Source organism: Phasianus colchicus, chromosome 11 (genome assembly GCF_987193195.1).
Source record: "Phasianus colchicus chromosome 11, bPhaCol1.hap1.1, whole genome shotgun sequence".
Lineage (NCBI taxonomy): Eukaryota > Metazoa > Chordata > Aves > Galliformes > Phasianidae > Phasianus > Phasianus colchicus.
The window spans coordinates 2,516,578-2,537,465 of NC_143446.1; the positions used below are offsets into that span (position 1 = coordinate 2,516,578).

A 20,888-nucleotide genomic window follows, 5' to 3' on the forward strand; every position below is an offset into this window, starting at 1 on the left:
GATTTGGGGTAACTCTTGGAGTTATAGACCTGGGAGGTATACGTGATTATGTGGAAAATCTTAGTTTAGTGGGTTTTTCTTTCACATTTGTAGTATTGATGGTGCGAAGAGAAACTTGGAAAACATAGGCTGTAATTGCCACGACTTCAGAGGTTGTGTGGAATCAACATCCTTTTTAACATTTTTTAAAAGAAACCCTGTATTTTTATGGGGCACAGTGAATGATTTCTGAATGCTCAGACTTGTCAGTAGTGGCAGTATTTTTTTTCTAACTGTCAACACACCATTTGATGCAGCATTACCTGTATCAGTATGTTTTGAAACCTCCTTTTCCTCTTTCAGCCATCTCTTCAGGTGTGTCACTGGAGGCTGCCCGTAACAAACTCAGCATTTTCTCCACTTTTTAAGAAATGAGCAGGAGCTTTAGGAAATGCTAATTCTAAAGGGAAGGGGATGACTGAGGGTGAAAAAGACAAAGCCTGGAGTTGTAAAACCTGATTTGTTCCTCACTTCATCTTAAAGCTATGGATAATGAAGAGCTAGTATCTTATATTGCAAGTGAAAGTGGAGGAAAGGATAACCAAGTGCCAGTTATTCTAGTGCAGTAACTGTGGGCTGCTTACCTGACAGAGAAGGATTTTTGACATCTTGCTGATGTCACAAGAGAAATACCTTGTAATCAATAGAGATTGTTTTTTTTTCCATATTTGTTTTAAATGTCTTTAAATTTTATTCACAGGGTCCAGCCACCTGTGTAGCATTCTCCAGAACAGGAGACTTCTTTGCTTCTGGAGGATCTGATGAGCAGGTGGGTGACTGGTTTCATTTTATGGTTATGTGCCCTGTTACTGTTTGTTTGTTTTAAGCATCTTACTGCTTTCAGAGAGAGAACCAATGTTGAAAAGTAACAATAAATATTTTCTCACTGAGGAAGCACTTATGGTAGGCTAGTTGGAAGTGTAGTATGGACAACAGAAAATATTACCCTGCATACAGGCCTTGTGATATGCATTTTTGAGTCTTCTGGCTGCTGATGGAGAATAGGCTAGGGGGGTGTGCAACTGCCTGCATTGAGACAGCCTGAAGATCTGTTCTTATTGCCTGAGTCTGTCTCCTGATCTGCCTCTGCCTAGTTCTGAGAGTTGGGCAAAGAGATGAGGAAGCAGGTGGTGATGCTTCCCTCAGTGTTCTTCCAGAGTTCACTGCTCCACTGGCTGGGAGCTTATGTTTTGCAATTTGCTTTGCTCTTATCCTCCTACAAATCTGTCCTTTCAGTTCTACTTGAGAGGAAGCTCTCTCCTTAGGTGAATTTGATTCTGATCACACATGAGATCATTCTGTTAGTAGGGGCCTGGAGCAAAGCTTTGCAAATGTTGCAATTACATGGCTGTTGGAGCCAGAGCTGGGCCTTTCTCTGAGCTTGATATGTACTCTGGGATTGAGAACCTGAGCATATCGTACTGCTAGTGAAGGGTTTTTGTGGATGAAGCACTTCTCTATTCCTTTTGCTTCTGGTCCTGAATTATAATCCAGGTTCACATTTGTTTAAAACATGCTGGGGTTTCTTTTCTGTTGTCTGTGTGAGAAGGCAAAAACGTAGCAGAGATGTCTGGACCATAATGAAATGCCTTGTTAGCTTCTTTATGCAATATATATTTTTAGCATACTATTGAGAAGGAAATCAGTCCTGCTTGTAGTTCATGTCAGTTTTGTGATCAGCTGCATTTTAATGCCATTTTATGCTAAGATAGGTGGTGTAATTTATCATCCTGTCCATTTAATACCATGTTTTTTCCTTTAAAAAATTAAAGGGATTTTAAAGAGGTGAAACTCATCTAGTTTTTTCCTATAAAATTATACTAGCATCAATTTATTAAGATTTGCTCTTGATGGCTATCTAACACAAGAAGCAAATAAGTATCTTTGCTGTTGTTTCTTTCTCCCATAAGAACACCTGGCGTTGCTGGAAGTTGGACTTCTGTAGCAATTCTTTGTTATTTATTTTCAAAAATTTTCACCGGTCCTATTTTTGTCTTTGATTTTTAGGCATAGCTAAGAAGTTGATTTTCTTTTTTTAACGATTTTTAACTTTTATTTTGAGAGGTTTTGTTATTACCTGCATTTTTCCACTGTGCAGATTCCTGTAAAAAGCTTTTATTTTGTCAGGTCCTCTGTCTTTCCTCTTACTGGGACCTCTTTTCATTGCAGATGAGACTCATTCGTTTTCTTTAAAATATCTCCCTCTGGGTATTTTAACTGAGACACTGCATGGCAGTGCTTTCTCAGAAAGGTGCTTTGTGAAGGTGTGTTTTTGTCATTTGGTCATACTGACATTTTTGGTGATCAGTGCCATTGCAGCTCATGGTTGCATGTGTTTCTGAGCCATTGGGAGCATCAGCCATTAGCTTTCGTGAAGGAGTTGCCACTCTCCTGTTAGGTTTGTTTCTGAAAATGCCAGCAGTGCTTCTTTCTCTTGTGTACAAAGGAAGAACTTTCACATACGTGTGTGCATGTATTAAAAGCAACATTGGTCTTTGTATATGTACAAGATTTTTCTATGGGACAGATCTTGCTGAATACTAGCTTTCTGGATCCAAGAGAAACATGAGAGCTGATGAAGATAGTGCAGCACGTCTCTAGAGATCAGAGAGAAAACGTGTATGAGGAAATTTAGACATGTCGTTCATTCAAAAAGATGTATTCAAATACTGAATAGAATAGTAGGCCTTCTGGCTGGTCACTGATCTATGAAGCTGTGAAGAAATTATTCTGTACAATAAAGAGCATCGTGTTTTCCTATTACTCACTGGAATGGCCACATTGGTTATCTATGTAAGCACAAAAAAATAAAAACCCTTCTACATTTCACAGAAGGCAGCATTGAAGCTGTGTATACAACAATGTTTCTGATAACTAAATGAACTATTGAGATTTATAATGTCTTTCAGACTTTCAAAATAATTGATTGATGCCCTTAAACTCTTTTGACTTTTTAGAGTGTCATCACTTAAGGATTTTGCCCTGTAGACTTGCTCTTTATGTGTTGAAGTGGTTTTTGTGTTAGAGGTTCAATTACAAGTCTTCTCTTTTGAAATAAATGTTGCATTATGGAGAGGCCATGCTTTTAAGTGAGACTTATTAGCTGACAAACTAGCTCAAAATGTCTAATGTTAGTCTCAAAGTACTGATCTCTTCTTTTCCTGTGAATGAATGTATTGATAAAACAGCAACTAGTTTGGTGTGTGACTAAGTGCTGTAATTCTACATATGGTATTTAATGTATTTGTGGTTTTAATGGTATAATTGGTGTGTTGCTTCAAAGTTCTCTAGGTATGTCTAGTTTCATGATGTTCCTAACCCAAGAAATGTTGAAGGAAGACACTTGCAGGTTGAGAACTACATCTGTGTTCAGTAACATCAGCCTTCTCTGACGTGGAGGTGAAATCAACCTCTAAGCAAATGTAGTGAAAAGTTTTCATAAAGGTAACCTATCCATCTGACCTTGTTCTGCAGGTGATGGTATGGAAGACTAATTTCAATGCAGCAGATTACAGTGAAGTTCTGAAATCTCACAAGTCTGGTGCTAATGTGGATGGGACCAATCACAGTCTGGTAGGTCAGCACACACAGATTACGTAAAGCTCCTTTTGGGGAACAATGTCTAGAACTTGAAAAAGATGTGACTCAGTTTCAGGTGGTTGAACTACAGAGCCATCTTTTTCCGTGGTATTAATTTGAGTTGTCTGTTATGTACTGGCTTGGTATTGTTTCTGGTTTATTTAGACATATGTACTTTCTTGGAAAATGATAATATGAAATAATGATTAAAAAACAGAGAAATAAATGTAGTTCATTTGTGTGCATTTTTATTATCAGTCTGTGTTAAAGAAGATGTGAGAGGCTTGGACAATATTCTGTACTCCCACCTCTCCTCACCTCCGAGAAATAAAAGCACAGATGTGAGTAACAGCTGAAAGCTGGTAGAAATCCTTGAGGGATGCCATTAGTTCTGAAAATAGATGTTCATTAAATCTTCTCATTGACAACTATCAAAGACTGAAGAGCTCTCTCTGCAGAGACTTAATGCAGGTGAGAAAAGGGTGACATTGTACTAGAGCTTTGTTTCTAAATATTTGGAGACATCTTAGTTCTGACTGCATCTAATGGATGAATCCATTAGCTGAATAATACAGTATGATGCAGTGATCTAAGTGTAGTGTTTATGTTAGATGTCTTGGATATTACAAGAGTAACCCTTTAAAGTTATTGCTGGTGTGAGTGATGTTTCACTTGAATTTTTGTATTCGCTTACGAATCTTTGGATGCTTCCTTGATCTGTTGAAGTATAACTGCTGTATTTCAAAATATGTTATTACCATGACTGTTTTGTTGCGTATGGTTCCACATGTGCTGTAAGATAAAAAGTGGGTGCATGTATGATGTGTCTTAATTGAAAGGTAAGCTTCTAGCTGATACCTTTTTACTCTGTGGTAGTATCTGTAATATTTCCAATAAAGGTTTTTTTTTACTGGAATATAAAAAGCAAGGGAAAGTGGTTGTGTTATGGGTAAATTCTGAGAGATCTAACTGAGAACAATAGTCAGTGGTATTCTTACTTCATATTTATTCCTTGGCCAAACCAAGGAATACCTTGGTTTATGGTAACCAGTGTTACCTTTTGGTGTGAGTAGCACAAAGGATCCGGTAGATGTCCCAGATTAGCTGTGAGCATAAAGAGAAACTTGATGTAAATTAAACCTTTGACAGTAAATCTGTCAAGCAGGATGGAGGAAGTAGCAGTGGAGAGCTTTGGTGATAGCTGACATGACTGTAAGCAGTTGTCTATCAGTTCAATTCAAGTGTGATCTCTTCTGTACAGTTGTTACTGCCTCTCACTTCATGGTTAGGAGCTGTTTGCCTGGGAAGTGTGATGCATCTTTGTCCTACTATAGAGAAGGGAAATTCCTGTTCTTGTTTCGTGTCATATTGTGATCTGTGAGACCAAAGCCAAGATAGTGGAGTTTTTGAGTGTCACCCGAATAGTGGCTGCCTGTTAGCAGAACAGGCAGAGCAGAAGTAGAGTCTACACCAGATCTCTGCAGATGGTTCACTGTGTTTCATGAGAATAGAAATGCAAGATGTGACTAGTCCATATACTCTTACTTATGGTTGTTAAGAATGCAGTGTCTGAACATTAAGACAGTTGTGATTGCTAAAATAATAAGAAAAATAATGTTCTCTGAGAGCCTTTGTTTTGAATACCACAGGTTAAGTTTAAAATTGGTATGAAATGTTCTTAGCTATTAAAAAGAAACTAATGTCTCTGAGAAAAGCTTGGTTTATTAAGGAACGTAAGAGTAACCTGAACGTGGTAATTCTGACTTCTTAATAAACTGTCCACAGCCCAATTTCTTTTCTTTCAAGTGAAATGTGTTGTGTTAGGCTGGTTTTGAAGACTTACTGCAAGACTTGAATTTTGCTGTTCATTTTCAAAAAAGCTTTCTGTTTTGAGCAAGGCACTGCTTTTTATTTTTAATTTTGATCAGCAGATGTCAGTAATATTTTTCCCATTTCTCTCTCAACAAAATGACTTAAAGCAGCAGTGTGTGCTTTTTCATCTCCTCTTGATGTCCTTCAATGGAAAGAGGAACTGTTTAATTCTTCTCTTCTGCTGGGTAGTAGCAAGATTCTTCTGGAATAAGACAAATTGTGCAGGTGTTGTTTATAATACAGTTATGTGCTAGCGGCATGTTGATTGTAATTTATTTTCAGTAAGTTGGCATTATCCTTTACACATTTAAATCTGTTCACCTTTTACCTAAATGAAAGAATATTTTTCAAAGAGCAGCTTGTGATGTATTGTATAGTTCTGTAACTTTTTTTTCTTAAGTACCGTGAAAGCATGCCTGCTTATCAGAACAGTGGATGTGTAAAAACAGTGTTTTGTATCCAGTTTCTCATGGAAGAGTCAGTCTAACATACAGGTGCTAGGGAAGAATAAGTGAATGCAGACCTCAAAATGAGTCAGTCATTGAGATGAGTAGGAAGAAAAAAAGAATCTTAAATAACTCGTGGTATGAAAAAGGTATGAAAAACCCTGTTGGGGTGGTGAGCTTGAAAACAAACTTGCTCTGAAACAGTTTTCATTTCAGTAGGTAGATGGAGACTGAAGCTTGTAGAAGATGCTAACTTCTAAGGCAAGTGGTTCAAGTTCATTGTGAATCAAGGCATGGAGATTGTTTGCAGCCATAGGTGTGGACTTCAAAGTTGCTCTGTCCACCTGCTGGTGTTTTCTGTAAATATATGAGGTTTTGGTGATGCAGCTTGCTTTGAAAGCAAAACTTCTCTGTGCAAGAATGATTGTAAATGAAAGAAAGCTGTGATGAGTAGGAATTACAGTCACGACTGTGGTGTAAAAGCATAAAGCACAAAAATGTAATAATAAAGAATGCTGAAACTGATATAAATTATAAATTATATGTTATTGTAGGTGCGAGAGGTTCTAAGTGCTAGATCACAATTATGGAAACTGAAATGCTTACTTACCATTTATAAACTAATAACTACTGCATGAAGTATTGCCTAATTGCCCTGGAAATGTCAGTTAAGGGCAAACACGATGAGTGCTGTGTGAAGCTCAGGGGAAGAAATGTCTTACAGTCCCATATCTTGATTTCATTTTTGGTTTTGATCTACAATCTAATGGGTACAAGTAAAATTATGTCCTACGCTGAAATACTGAGCGGTGAAGACCTACAGGGAAGTCATAATAGTCATAGATTTTTGCCTATTGTTTCATATGTATGGGTTCCTACAGATGTCGTGGGATCAGAATAGGAGCAAAAGGGTTGGTGCGTATGAAGAGCTGTGCTGGATAGGATCAAAGGACATGTTCTCAGAGCTGGTATGTTATTGAAAATATTTACTTAATCTACAATTGGTTATTTTTCAGAGAAGGTAGATAATAACGTGTTTTACTTTGGGGTTTGATTGTGGGTGTTTTTTGTTGTTTGGTTTTTTTTTTTTAAATATGAGGAAAGCTTTGTACATGCAGCTATGGTTGACATGAGTGTACAGTAACACTTGTTTCTTCGTGGGATGGATTTGCTGCTATTGCTTGGCAAATTCCAAGAAGGCAATGTATGGTGAAGCGTAATGAACAAATGCTAAACAGTTCATATCATGTGGACAGTTGGAAAGTGCTTGTGTATTTCTCTATATTCATACTTGAAGGTGATGAATGATAAGAAAAATATTGAATGAGCCAAGTTGATAAACATTTTAATGTAAAGTTATGGAAAATAGGAAATACTCCTTGATGGAGGGATTCTTTACTCAATCTTAACTGTAATTATAGGCATTCTTTTGGCACATTACAACTTGCTGTGCCAAGTACTCCTCTAGGCAAAGAAGGGATAATGAGGAGACTTTCCATCTAATCCTCTGATTCCTTTTGCTGTTGCATCAAACTTTCTAAGGAAAAAACTTGAATTGCAAGCTTTAACAGAGGGAACGGTGGCTTCTCATGTTCAAAAGGCAGTGAAAAGCCTGTGAGTTTTGTGAGTGCTTTGCTTGTTTGTCTCAGGGTATCCTGGTGGGAGAGGCAGAAAATGTAAGGTGATGATCTGGAGGTGTTTTTCTTGCCGCCTCAGCTGTGAATCCTGCAGCCATATGATTAAATGAATGCTTCACATGAATACAATGCTAGTTTTCCTGAGAAAAGTTGTACACCAGCAGGCTTCTTGGTTTGGAGGTAAGGTCTAGGATAAGTTCAAATGATAAAGGCAGTAAGCATTTACCTCCAGTCTCTCAGAAGACACAGGTTAGTTTTTAGCTCCCGATGTGCTGAGATCTGCCCATGTGAGTAGTCTTCTGGGAGCCTGAGCTCACGTGGGTACAGATGTAAAGTTGTTCTCTGTCACTCTTCTGCCAGGAAATCTTCATGGTGGTGTTGTTTATTTGTTTTTAAAGTTTAAGGGCTTTTTTTTAAGTGTGGTTAGCTCTATTGAAGGTAAATGATAGTCAATTTCAGAGCTACCCAGTTGAAAGCTAATGACATACCAGATTTGGAGAGGATCAGGAAGAGCAGTGCTTCCATGGAAAGGGCTTTTGAAGGAAAGATAATTAGCTCATGGCTCCTCCAATGGGGCTTTTGGTTAAGATGATAGACATTTAGGCCTCTTTTTACACTGCTAAGTAGATAGTTTTCTCCAGAAGGTGTTGTATTATGCTTATTTCTTCAGTATCTATTTTTCCAAAACAGATTGGAAACTTAATTCCTTGTGTAGTCCATGAGATTTTTGTACAGGCTGTCATTTCTGCATGATTCTCCTGCACTTTGACTAAGAAGCCCTTCCTGAACAAACAAGAGCCTGAATAATTATCAGCTGCAATTCATTTTTTTTGTTTGTTTGACAAGAAATTGATATAAAGGCTGAAGTTCTGACAGTGGTGGTAAGTCATAAATTGTTTCAAAGAAAAATGGATGTGAGCAGTGATTTGGGCTGGGCAGTGTTGTGATCATAGAGCTCTCTGAAGCCTATAGACTGAATTTCCAAACCCAGCTCCACCTTCCTTCTGCAGTGTTGACCTTGGGTGCCTTTGGTCTCCATGCTGACTGCAGCACTTCAGTCTTTGTGTAAATAAATTCCTCCTGAATTACTCAGAGGCCAGATGTGCTTCTTCTTTTTTTAACCTTGTGGATTCCAAACTATCTCCAGTTTTGGCATCCATTAATACTTACAAGTAAGTGTGTACTTTTTTAAATTGCTGTGAAATTCTCTCCTAGAAAGGCACAGCTGGAGCTGTCTTCAGCTGAATGTAAATGTGTATTCCTGTTTGTATCTCCTTTACCTCGGTCTATTTATTGCCTTAGAATTTCTCTCACAATTCTTAATATATCTTCAACAGGGTTATCCTTCGGGTTAAATGTGGCCTGCAAATTGTTGTGTTTTTTGTTGGTGGTGTTGTTTTGTTTTCCAATTTGCTTCTCAGCTTATTTCTCTGAGGATTTTTTCCCACTCTGGGAAGCTTCAGCCTGGCATATGGTTATCTTCCTCTAGGAATAGGTAGGTAGATTTTTTACTTATGTGAGCAACAATGATGAACACTCAAGATAAGCTGCTTCTGCTTTCTGTGCTACTCTGCTGTCCAAGCAGAACCTGATAAGAAAGGGCTATCTTACTGACTGTGGGAAGTTAAAGGCACCTCCAGGGGAGGTTGCAACTAGATGATCTTACAGGTCCTCTTCAATCCATGATTCTGTGATCATCCCTACATCATTTGCAAGTGATGCAATTGCAGATGCTTACTCATAGCTGTCTGATTTTCACTCTCCCTTTTGTTGAAGGGATTCCACTCTCATAAAGCTATTGTAACCTGTGACCTCACATTTTTGCAAGGAGACAGAGGTTCAGCAGGAACAGAGGAAAAGGCTTCTTATTTTTTCAAACTGTTCTTTCTGATGTGGACAAAAGGATTCTCTGCTGTGGTCTGTGCCTGAAGAGGCTGTACTTGCCCTAGTTCTTCTGGAAGGTATGAAGGGACTTTCCTTAATTTAGGATGGAATAATTAAGTATGGAAAGTGTTCAACAGAGGCTGTCTTAATGCTCTTGGAGAATAACGCACCAATGGTCTCGGTACCAAAGTATGATTATGTGTGGAAATGAGCTGCTATAGGAGCAGAAATATAGAAAGGAAATCTATTGGGAGGAACATTCACCACATAACCCCTCAGGTTCATTGTTGAAAAATACGGATCCAGATGAGCTCTGGAGTTCAACTCTTAACTGATCAGAGAGTAACACTTAATAGCAATTCCAGGTTTATTCATAGCAGGAGGCCTGAATTTACCCAAGCAGAGCTGCATTGGTTTCCTGTGCCCATCTCTAATTTTCTGCATCTTAATTTGACTGTGAATTTGCAGCAGAGCAAAACAAGTGTTTTCACTCTTCTCCATTGTTGCCCACTTCATGAGCAGATAGTGGCAGTACTTCTTCACAGAAGTTATTTCTAGAAGCCTCTGTTCATTGATAACCCTGTAATGTTCTGTTTTGGCTTTTTGTTGTTTTTGGCATATGAAACTATATATTTCTCAGGCTAGTGAGTTTTGCCTCTGTGTTGCTCTTTCCCCTGAAATTCTTGAGTTTACTTTTCCATTGATCTGGCCTGTGAAAATAGGAAAGGGCAAATGAATAGAAGCCCATGTCTTCTCTGTTTCTGAGTTTTAACATTTTTTTACGCGTTACTTTAAACAGTTTGTCAGACTTTTTCCATCTTGTCTTGAAGGACTTGGATGGGAAGAAGAAGCTGAATACAGGTTCCCTGCATTCTCCCAGCCTGGCCTTCCAAGAGGATTTGAATGGCTGCAACAACCTGCAGCAGTTTTCCCAACAGCGGCTGTGAGCAGCTGTGCTGCTCCAGCTGTTTCCTTAGTGTTCTAATTTGACAAGATTTTTCATGAAAGTAAGATTTGAATTTTTGTTCTCTTACAGCAAACAGATTTGTTCTTTAAGACTTCTGAACAATCAGACCTCAAGGTTGACCCCCCTCGTTAGGGGTCAGAATAAAAATTGCCTTTTTAGTTTGGCACCATCTCAGGTTAATTAAGGTGAATTTACCCACTTAAGTTGCTACTGTATGTGGCTTGTTGTAATGCTTGGATCATAATTCAAAGTGAAGAGAGGAGTCAAAATTTGTATATTTTTCTGATCTGCTATTCTGTGTCAGGTTAGGGAGATGGGTGAAGATGCCTCAAACTTCTTTTTTTTCCAAGATTTTTTTCATAAGACTTCAAACTTTTCTGCTGAAATCCAAACTTCCACTGAGTGAAATAGCAAATAGGCATGTTGTGTTTTATGTCCTTTCTATCTGTCTAGTAGGGGGAAGTTATGTTTACATGTGTGTGTGTATGCATAACAGTCATAGGTATGTAACCTACATAGGCATGGCAATACTTGTGCAACATACACACGTGTACTTCATTAGAAGGAGATAAATGGTGCAGAAGAAGAGCACGAGCTGGAAGTTGTTGTTCACACTTCCTGAGAACACTCTGTATGGTTTGCACTTTGCCTTGGAATCTGTTGCTTTTGATGTGGAAGAATCTGTAGCAGGAGAATCTAAGTTGATGGATAGGATGGACATTTTGCTTCAGTGTTTAGCAGTTTTTCTTGGGAACTTTTCCCAAGAGCAACCTTAAATGCAGTCAGAGAGCAGTAGCTCAATTTCTGGTGGAAATCATTCCCTATGATTCTCTTGTCTATTTTCTGTTCCTATAGAGGCATACATAAAATGAGGAATACAGGATGTGGAAAACAACCTGATCTCAGGTGGCACATAGAACAAGCTGATGGAATGATGTAGCTGTGCACGGACCTCCTGGGATGTGTGGACAATGCACAGCTTAGATGCTTTTGACAGACTGCCCAGACACTTGTCACTATTTTCTGAATGTTGATTTAAAGGATGGAGGTGAAGCTGAACTCACTTATTCCCACCACTCCCATGTTCTTTTCTGGTGGATGGGAGCAAAGAGAAGAGGAAAAAAACCCAAAACACACGGATGTTTCCACAGGGTTTATTGATGAGAATCCTGTTTTCTAATGTAGATGTGCAATTAAACAGGTAGCTGCTTACCTTATCAGTGTATTTTATAAATATCGCTATTTAGAGACCAAAGCAGCATTTTTTTTGCATCATCCACTGCAGTTTCATTACTGATGCAGTCTATTCTGTAGGTAACCCTTGTCCCAACCTCCTCATCAGCATTACAAGAACTGGCTACAGTGCTGTTTATAGGTTTCATGAAAGGTTAAGTAAGGGACCTCTGGAATGAAGGCTGATGAATTTTCTCTTTCTAGCAAGTAGCTGCACTGTGCTGTCTAAGAAGTTGCCATGGGTAAATCATTTCAGTTTCTGCCTTGTCACATAGAGCTGTGTCACATGCTGAAACTATTTATCCATTCTTCCTGTAACGTTAAACTGCTTCTTGCTGTACCCACAGAGCTTAATAAGCAGATGTTGTGATAAGGTATTTAATGGCAAATATGTTTGTTCATTTATTGTGTACTTGAACTCAAACTAAGATAGATGAAACCTCTACAGCAGTCGCTGTTTCTGGTGCCTGCCTGTGGAATGCAGCTGGCACTGCACCATGCAGCTGAGTCAGATGGGACCTCAGGCTTCTATGCATCCACAGTGTTTCACAGCACAGACTGTCATAAATTAGTTCCCGTTCAGGGCTCTTTCTATATTTTTTTTTGCAACTTTCTGGATATCTGTTTGAATTTAAAGCAGTAGTGTCTGGTTCACCACAGGGTTTAGGTTTCTATTAAGATTAGGATAGTTGTAGTCTGGTCCGTGAGGGAGTTTCTTTGTCTGTTTCTGTGAACAATGGTGGGACTGATTTAATGTTCTTTTACTAAATTGGAAATATATACATATATGCATTGTATGGGAACTGTTGAGTCCTGGCCTGAACCACTGATTGAACATCTGGGGAAAGGACTGAGTCAGCCCTGGGAGCACAGGTGAAGGCAGTTCAGCTGTGAGACAGGAAGGAGTGGAGCCTGGCTGCACCTCTCTTAGACCTCATTGAAGGGCTGAGCCCCACTGGGGAAGGAACTCTGGTTGGAGATGCTTCTTTGGTGAACCTTTCCCCTGTGAACGTGGAATTTTCTGCTATGGGTAAGCAATCTTCTTCCCTTTCTTCATAGCACCTTTCTGTTGTTTCGGTTCTTCTGTCATCACACCTCTGTTGTAATGCCTTTCCCATTGTATTGATCTGTCCAATTGCTACATGCATGTATTTGCTGTTATTGTTCTTGTTAAAATACAGGAGCAGGCCTTTCCTGAACAGTGTCACAATAATGTTCACTGCTGTCAAATTTGGAGGCTCTTTGGACGGTGTGATAGAGATGTAGCATTGTTGCCTTAACCCAGCAGCTGTGACTAGTGCCACTTCTGTATTTGACCTGTGATAGGAGTAGAGGTAGGCTGCTTGTGGAAGGTAACCTGTCACGCTGAACACTGCAGTCTTTTTCCAATTCTTTTTTTTATGGAGAAGAGTTTTAGCTCATTTAAATATTTGGAAACTTTCTAAAAGGTATGTCAGACTAAATTTTCAAAGTCTGCTCAGTTTTTGTGGTGCAGAAACACTTTGGCATCTGCTCCATGATGTCCTGTTCGTGCTTTCTTACACAGGAAAAGCTTTCATTCACTTAAAAGAAAGAGCATATTTTGGCATGGGAAGTCTGAAGCTGATCCAAATGGGATGCATGTGCTCTGGTTTAACAAATAAAAAGGAAAGTGCAGTGACTTTGAGAGGAAGCAGGACACTTTTGTTTAGCTGGTGGTAAGCCCATCCTTTACCGTTGTCCCATAGACATCTACAAATCTGTGGGTCCCAGTGAGATGCATCTCAGAGTCGTGAGGGAATTGATGATGTAGTCACCAAGCCACTGTCAGTAACATTGGAAATGCTGAGGCAATCAGGTGACATTCCTGGTGAGTGGAAAAAAGGCACCATCACAACCATTTTTAACGAAGGAAAAAGAAAGATGACCCTGGGAACTACTTACCTGTCAGTCTTACCACTGAGCCTGTGAATTTGTGGATGTCCTGTCCCTGGAGGTGTTCAAGGCCAGGTTGGATGGGGCCCTAGGCAGCCTAGTCTAGCATTAGATGCGGAGGTTGGTGGCCCTGCCTGTGGCAGGGGGGTTGGAGCTTCATGATCCTTGGGGTCCCTTCCAACCCAGGCCATACTGTGATTGTATAATCCTTCTCTCCAAGTTGGGAAGATATGGATTTGATGGGTGGACTGGTCAGTGTATGAAGAACTGGCTGCAGGATCAAGTCCAGATCCATGGCTCAATGTCTGGATGGAGATCAGTGATGAGTGATGACTCCCAAGGATTGGTGCTGGGGCTGATACTCTTTAGTGTCTTCATCAGTGACATCAACTGTGGGGCTGAGTGCACCCTCAGCATGTTTGCTGATGACACCAAGCTGTGGGGTTTGGTAGACACATCAGAGGGAAGGGGTGCCATCCAGAGGAACCTAAACAGGCTTGAGCAGTGGACCTATGTGAACCTCCTGAGGTTCAACAAATCCAAATGCAAGATCTTGCACCTGGGTCAAGGTGAGCCTTACTACCAATACAATGAAAGGACTGAGCTCAACCATGCTGAAAAAGGTTTGGGGTACTGGTGGATGGGAAGCTGGACATGAGCCAGCACTGTGCTCTTGCAACCCAGAAAGCCAACTGTATCCTGGGCTGTAACAAAAGAAGCACAGCCAGTAGGGCAGGGAGCTGATCCTGCCCCTCTGCTCTGTGCTGTGAGGCCTCACCTGGAGTACAGCATCCAGATGGGGAGTCCTCAGTACAGGAGAGACACAGGTCTGTTGGAGTGTGTCCAGAGAAGGGCCACAGAAATGATCCATGGAGTGGAACACCTCTCCTCTGAGGACAGACTGAGAGCTGGTGCTCTGCAACATGAAGAAGAGAAGGCTGTGAGGTGACCTGATAGTGGCTTGTCAGTATCTAAAGGGGAACAGGAAAGAAGGGGACAGACTCTTTAGCAGGGTCTGTGGTGATAGAACAAGGGGAAATGTCTTCAAGCTCAAAGAGGGTACATTTAGGTTGGATATAAGTGAAAAGTCTTCTGCAGTGAGGGTGATGAGGTGCTGGCACAAGTTACCCAGTGATGTGCTTGATGCCCCATCCCTGGAGACTTTCAAAGTGAAGCTGGGTCAGGCCCTGGGCAGCCTGACCTAGCTGTGCACATCCCTGTTTGTTGCAGGGGAGTTGGACTAGATGGCCTTCAGGAGTCCCTTCCAACTCTAAGGATTCTATGATTCTGTTCTATGATTCTTCCATGTATGTTGTGGGCTGCATTTACTGCTTACAATGTTTTCAGGTGTGACTAGATGAGGGTTTGCAGGCATTTTCAGTGAGACTATCTTATGCCTGTGTTGGGCAGATTCTTAACCTTTGTTGTGTGCTTTATGCAGTGCCCTTTGAGAGGCCTTCCCAGAGAGGTCCCAGATTTCAGAGTGTATCTTCCTTCCTTCCAAGCAGGTGGAATGAGTAAGAGGTTGGAGCAAGCTGATTTCAGTTTCTCTGCCTGGCTCTTTGTGAGCAGTGATTCAAAGTGGTGTCTGTACAAGATCATGTTTTTGATTGGTTAAATTAGTGCATCAGTGAACAACACGTGGCTCTTGGGCTACCTGCAGCACAAACCTGTGGCTGGGCTTTGCAGTGTGACCTTTGCTGACCAAGGACTCTGGATAGTCTTCGATGGCTTGGTTGCAGTGGAGTGCAGATCTTAAAAACAGGTAGTGGACAGCAGCAGGAGTTCTGCCAAAGCCTACTACTACCTCTCTCTTCTTGTAGTCAAGTGTTTGTTTTATTGCATTGTTTGTTGCTTACTTTGCTTAACTAGGGGGCTGTATGTCAGCCTAATGAGCCTTTCTGTGGGCTGACAGTGCCACCCAGCAGCACATGAGCAGTTTGTTGGTGGCCTTTCACAACACGTGGTGATGATGGTTGGGCTTTGTGTGTCCTGTCCCAGGGAGCATATTCTGCCTGGACTTTCCTTTCCAACCAGCCTTGATTGAAAAGACAGTGAGCTGAGTGCCTGTAGACTCTCTTTACGTTTTTATCTGAAAAGAAATCTTACTATGCTAAACAGTTTTGGTTTTAAAGTTACATGAAACATTCTAAATGGTCTTTTTGCATCGAATGCAGAGAGATGAATGATTAAGTGCAGCACTAAAAATGCCTTCACAGCGATGTGTGTGAGTGTAGAGATGGAAACTACTCATAGAGACTGTTTTTCAGTCTGTCTGGATCCCTTTCTTTTTTGTCAGTTTTCCAAACTTCTGTCATTTACGTGAGCAGTAAGTCCCATCCATGGGATAGAACTGCACCAGGCATCAGGCCACGGAGAACCACATTTTAAGCTCTGAGTTCTTGGGCTTATATCCAAATAACGGCTGTTAGTGTAAGGTAAGGAAGTTGTCTGCAATTGCTTTAGTAATGTGTTGGTTAGCTAAATTGTTCAGTTAGATAAACTCTAAACTTCTATTGGTGATACTGCAGACAATTAATGCAAATAGTGTTTATTCTAGAAGGAATATAGCATTTTGAAAGAAAAAGCTCCTTAGTAAAAATCTGTATATTTTTTTAAAACTTAATTTCTTCTGAATGAAATATTCAGACTTGCATAACTAAAACAATCGAAATTTCAAAATAATGTTGTGCAATTAATCTCATTGTGGAGAGAAAACTGGTTCAAGATTAAAAAAAAAAAAAAATTATCAGGGTTAAACCAAAGCTACGTACTGTAATGCATGTTGAATCATTTTGCTTTAGCTGAGCTTCAGTTCTACATCCTTGCTTTCTTACAACTAATGGACCATGGAGGGAACCTTTTGCTGCTCAAGGCACTAAACCTTTTCTTCCTTACGCTGCTGGAAGGAAATAATTTGACTCCTGTCAGTGTAACTTATTTAATTCTGCAGTTTAGAGACAGCACTTTGGGTGGCTCCATTTAATATCCATTTACCAGCACAGTCTATGCCTGTACATGAACATGCAAAGCTCTTTGATTGTACAGAACTTGAGCCTTTCAGGATTGCTTCAGCATTGTTATCTAAGCTTTGCCTTTCCTAATGCAGGCTTTAAAAGGAAAATGCACACATACTGCCAACAAAAATCATGCCACTCCAGACTGTGAAGACAGATGAGTTTGCAGCAGCTTTTCTTTTTTCAGCCATGGCAAGAACAAACAATTAAATTTTTCTTGCCCTTTCAGACTGTTTCCCAACATAAATTGTCCTTCAGTGTTTAACTTCCATAAAACAGAAAATCTTTCCCAGTTGTTTCTGTTGCAATAGCAGACTATATCTGTTTATTTTTTTAGCTATCGGAAATGGATTGTGGTGTTCATCTTAAGAAAACAAAATCTCAGGATACTGGTAGGAACCATGAACGGCAAGAGGAGGATGTCCATATTGCAGATACCTTGGAGCATATTATAGGACAGCTGGACGTTCTGACTCAGGTATGGTGTGCTATTTGATTTTATAATGAAAATGAGAGCATTTTCCAGTAGCCTCATAGAACAAATGTGGCTAGTCCAAAATCTCTGCGTTTTAGTGGTTAATTGATGAATCTCTTTTGATCTATCAGTGCATCTCAGTTCTCTCGCGTCAGAACTTCTAATTCAGGCTCTTTCCCCATTTCTTTTACACTGCAGTGTAGGAGAGAGCTAAATAGGCCAGCTCTGGTACCTTCTGTTATTAGCCAAAGTTTATCCAAGGTAATAACTGAAGGTGTGGCTAAAATTGCAGGTAGTAGAACTCTTGTCTCAGTGAGTAACTGGCTGGTTACTCCCCCTTCCCCATGTATATAGTATTCTGTAGGTAAACTCAGATCCTTTCCCCCCACCCCCAACATTCACCTATACTATTCAATTTCTGCAATATTCTTTTCTCATCTTACATGTCTGGGCCCTCCTGGGCCCCATCTCTCAAATGAGCTTTTTACCTACAACTAGCAAACAACTAATCCCTTGCAAAGCATTCACATGCTATTCTTCCCCAGAGACCCAAAGTAGTGCTGGAATGGCATCAACTGTTAATGACCATCTATCAGAGTGTGTTAGCTCTGTCCCTAAATTCTTCTTAAGCAGTCTTTTCTGTTTAACCAAGTCATTACTCATTATTTCTGTTAGGAAATGTTTGTTTCTGACCATTTCTTGTGGCTAAATTTCATTGTATATTTTTGAGGGATATGAGAAGTAGGGAGAAGGCATGGGATGGTAAACACCATCGCCCTGTAGAGCACAACATAGTGATAAGAAGGAAGAAAACTGTGTGGGAGTTCTTTTCTGCAAGTTTGGATGTTGTTTCTGGGAAGAGCAAGCAGATGTTTAACACTGAATATTGAACACACTAGTTACTGGTTTGAACACACTAGTTACTGGTTTGAGTTGGCTCTTTTTACTTCAGAGAAGTACGTGTTATCCAAAAAGAGGTCTAAGATGATGCACTGGAGGACCCAACAATTTTTGAAGAACAGCTGATTTAGGGATATAAAGCATTGTAGGAATATAGACAGTCTATAATAGGGCGAAAACCAAAAGATACTGAAATTCGTTTGGCAGAAGTGCAATAAAACACTTTTTCTGTAGTCTTTAGAATCTTCAATACATTGGGGGAAGAAAGGTTTTCTATGACATTGGTTCTGCATTTTTATGATGAAAATACAACCTATTATATACACAAAATATTTTACTGTTTTTGTCTCTGTAGTAAGTTTGGAATGTGATATTTATCTTTAATTACACAAATCAGATCCATGGTTCTGATGAAGTATGTGTAATGACTCCTTTTCAACTTCATAGGTACTTAGAGGGAGCAAACATTGCAGTAAACAGTATGTGTGGGGTTTAAACTAGATAAAAGCAATGCAAACATCTCTGCAAGTCATTGCATAACTGAAAAAAAAAAAATCTGAATGTTATTTTAAACCTAGCAAAAAGAGAGTGAAGTAGAGATCACTGGGGGAGGAATAAATTAGTAGGTTTTAGGATAAAATTGAAACTAGCCCTGAAATTATAGTGTAAAAGAAAAAAAAGCAAAGTAAACAAATAAAAAAGTACAAGCTGCTTGGAGTAATTGTGCATTCAGCAACCTTTCAGCTGTAGCTTTTTTTGCCATCTGTACAGTACTTTATTTTCCTTTGATTCTAGTCTATTGTATTTTGTTTTAACACCATGCGTATGCACAAGTAAATGTACCCAACGTGTTGTTCAAATGGTTTCATAATTCTTCATTATAATTTTAACTTTGTAATATTTAGAAGTGAAACAAGTCTGCACAAAACTGTCAAGCTTATGCAAATGAACCTGGAAGAATCCCTTATGTTTAGATTAGGAGAGGAGATTCCTGAAGGAGGAGGAGCACAGGTGCAGTTAGCAGGGCAAAGAAACAGAAGGTAACAGAAAGGAACCTGCTTGTGTAGCTGCACTTTTTTTTTCTTCTCCTTATGGACATGCTGTGCAGGTGAGTTATAACAGAGAAGGGAGCACAGATCTGTCAAAGGCACCTTTATCACCTCTTTCGATCTTTTATCACCTGGTCAACAGCAATTAAGTGTTGTCCAGATGGAACCACAACATGCTGGTTGCTAGCTGAGATCTGAAGAGGAAACAGCAGCAGTGATCATTGGATGGTTGTCTTTCTTGGCTGTTCCTTTCAAAGCATAACAGGGCATTGCTTCCTGCATGTGGCAGGATCAAGCTAATGTATATTTTTACAGTTTCACCAGCTTTGGAATTGGTGACTTCTTTCTGTGAAAGGACACCACTGCCTCTTTTAAGAAATGCTTTCACAAATAAACAACAAACAGCCTGCACGAAGAAATAAGACATCACAGGCGTCATCATTTTTCTCCCTTCAAGAAAGGCTGAGACTATACCAGTAGTCTCCCAATGCTCTGTTAAAAGTCATTGCTACATAATTCCCGAGTATTGCTTAGTTAAAGATAACACTAACAACGTAAGTGGGTTGATATTTTTAAGCTGTTTTCTTAGCTGAAGAGAAAGGACAGGCATACCTCCCCAGCACCCCAAAAATATTTCCAGAAAATTTCTACTGATATAGCTATCCATGAGTTTACCAACAATTTCTAATCTGTTGGCGGTGAGGAGCTTGGGTACATTTCTGTTGTGGCACCTTGAGTTCCTGCTCTCTTTGTGCTTGTCAGAGTTTCCAATGCTGTATCAATATAGTGTGGAGAAAACTTGAAGTTGTGATAAACTGTTCTGCAAAATTATGCAAATGTAAAATTAATCTATTTAGTCTATCATTTTTGTAGCATTTCCTTAGCAATCATTTCAAGGTTTATTGTGGTAAACATTTTATAATGTAAAAGAGGGAAGGAGAAAAAATTTCTGCTGGAAGTGGTAATAGCAAGAAATCATCTGAGCACTGTCATCTCTTGCTGGCACACAGCTTTGTTCTGCGCCACACACTTGAAGCTGCATTGTCTGCTGCTCATCCATTACCAACGCCTTCGCTCTGTTGCTAATAGATCTCTGGATGGAGTGTCATGCACTTGAAGATAGCAGGGTTGTTTTTATTCTGTTAAGAGAGATCTTCCTGCCAGCCACCAAATGAAAGTAGAAACACGGCAGCAATAAGGCATTAGCGCACAGCAGGATGCATGGAACAGGCTTGTTTCTTCACTTAGCACTTCTCATCCAGATCTCTCTAATAAGAACTGAAGAAACTGGTGTCTGTTGCGTACAACATTGAGCAGTAGCTGTTACAACTAAAAGATGTGCTTCCTTTTTATGTTGTGAAATTCTGACTGTGATATCACTGCATCAGTGGACAGGGGAAGAGCCACTGATGTCACCTGTCTTGACTTCAGTGAGGCCTTTGACATGGTACCCCACAACACCCTTCTCTCCAAAGTGGGAAGATGTGGATTTGATGGGTGGAATCTTCAATGGATGAAGAACTGGCTGCAGGGTTGAGTCCAGAGGGTGGTGGTCAGTGTCTGCCTGGATGGAGATAAGTGATGAGTGATGTCTCCCAAGGATCCGTGCTGGGCCTGATACTCCTCAGTACCTTCATCAGTGACATCATTGCACCCTCAGCAAGTTTGCTGATGACACCGAGCTGCAGGTTGTGGGCAATACAGCACAGGGAAGGAAGGGGTGCCATCCAGAGGGAACTCAGCAGGCTTGAGCAGTGGGCCCAGATGAATCTCATGAGGTTCAACAAATCCAAATGTAAGATTTGCACCTGGATTGAGGTGACCTACCAATACAAGCTGGGGGATGATGGCCTTCCAAATCTAAGGGTCCAAGAGG

The 20,888-nt window shown here is 40.1% G+C and overlaps 1 protein-coding gene across 4 annotated transcripts in view; it reads left to right on the forward strand.

The window, feature by feature from the left end:
• POC1A (POC1 centriolar protein A) overlaps positions 1-20,888 on the forward strand; it is a 61,299-nt gene that overhangs the window by 32,523 nt on the left and 7,888 nt on the right. For 3 of the 4 annotated variants that reach the window (XM_031609437.2, XM_090147946.1, XM_090147945.1), the window contains 3 exons: positions 740-808; positions 3,514-3,612; positions 16,926-17,066. In XM_031609437.2, the coding sequence (XP_031465297.2) occupies positions 740-808; positions 3,514-3,612; positions 16,926-17,066 (309 nt within the window). The remainder of the gene's footprint in view (positions 1-739; positions 809-3,513; positions 3,613-16,925; positions 17,067-20,888) is intronic. The other variant, XM_090147947.1, reaches the window with a different exon arrangement.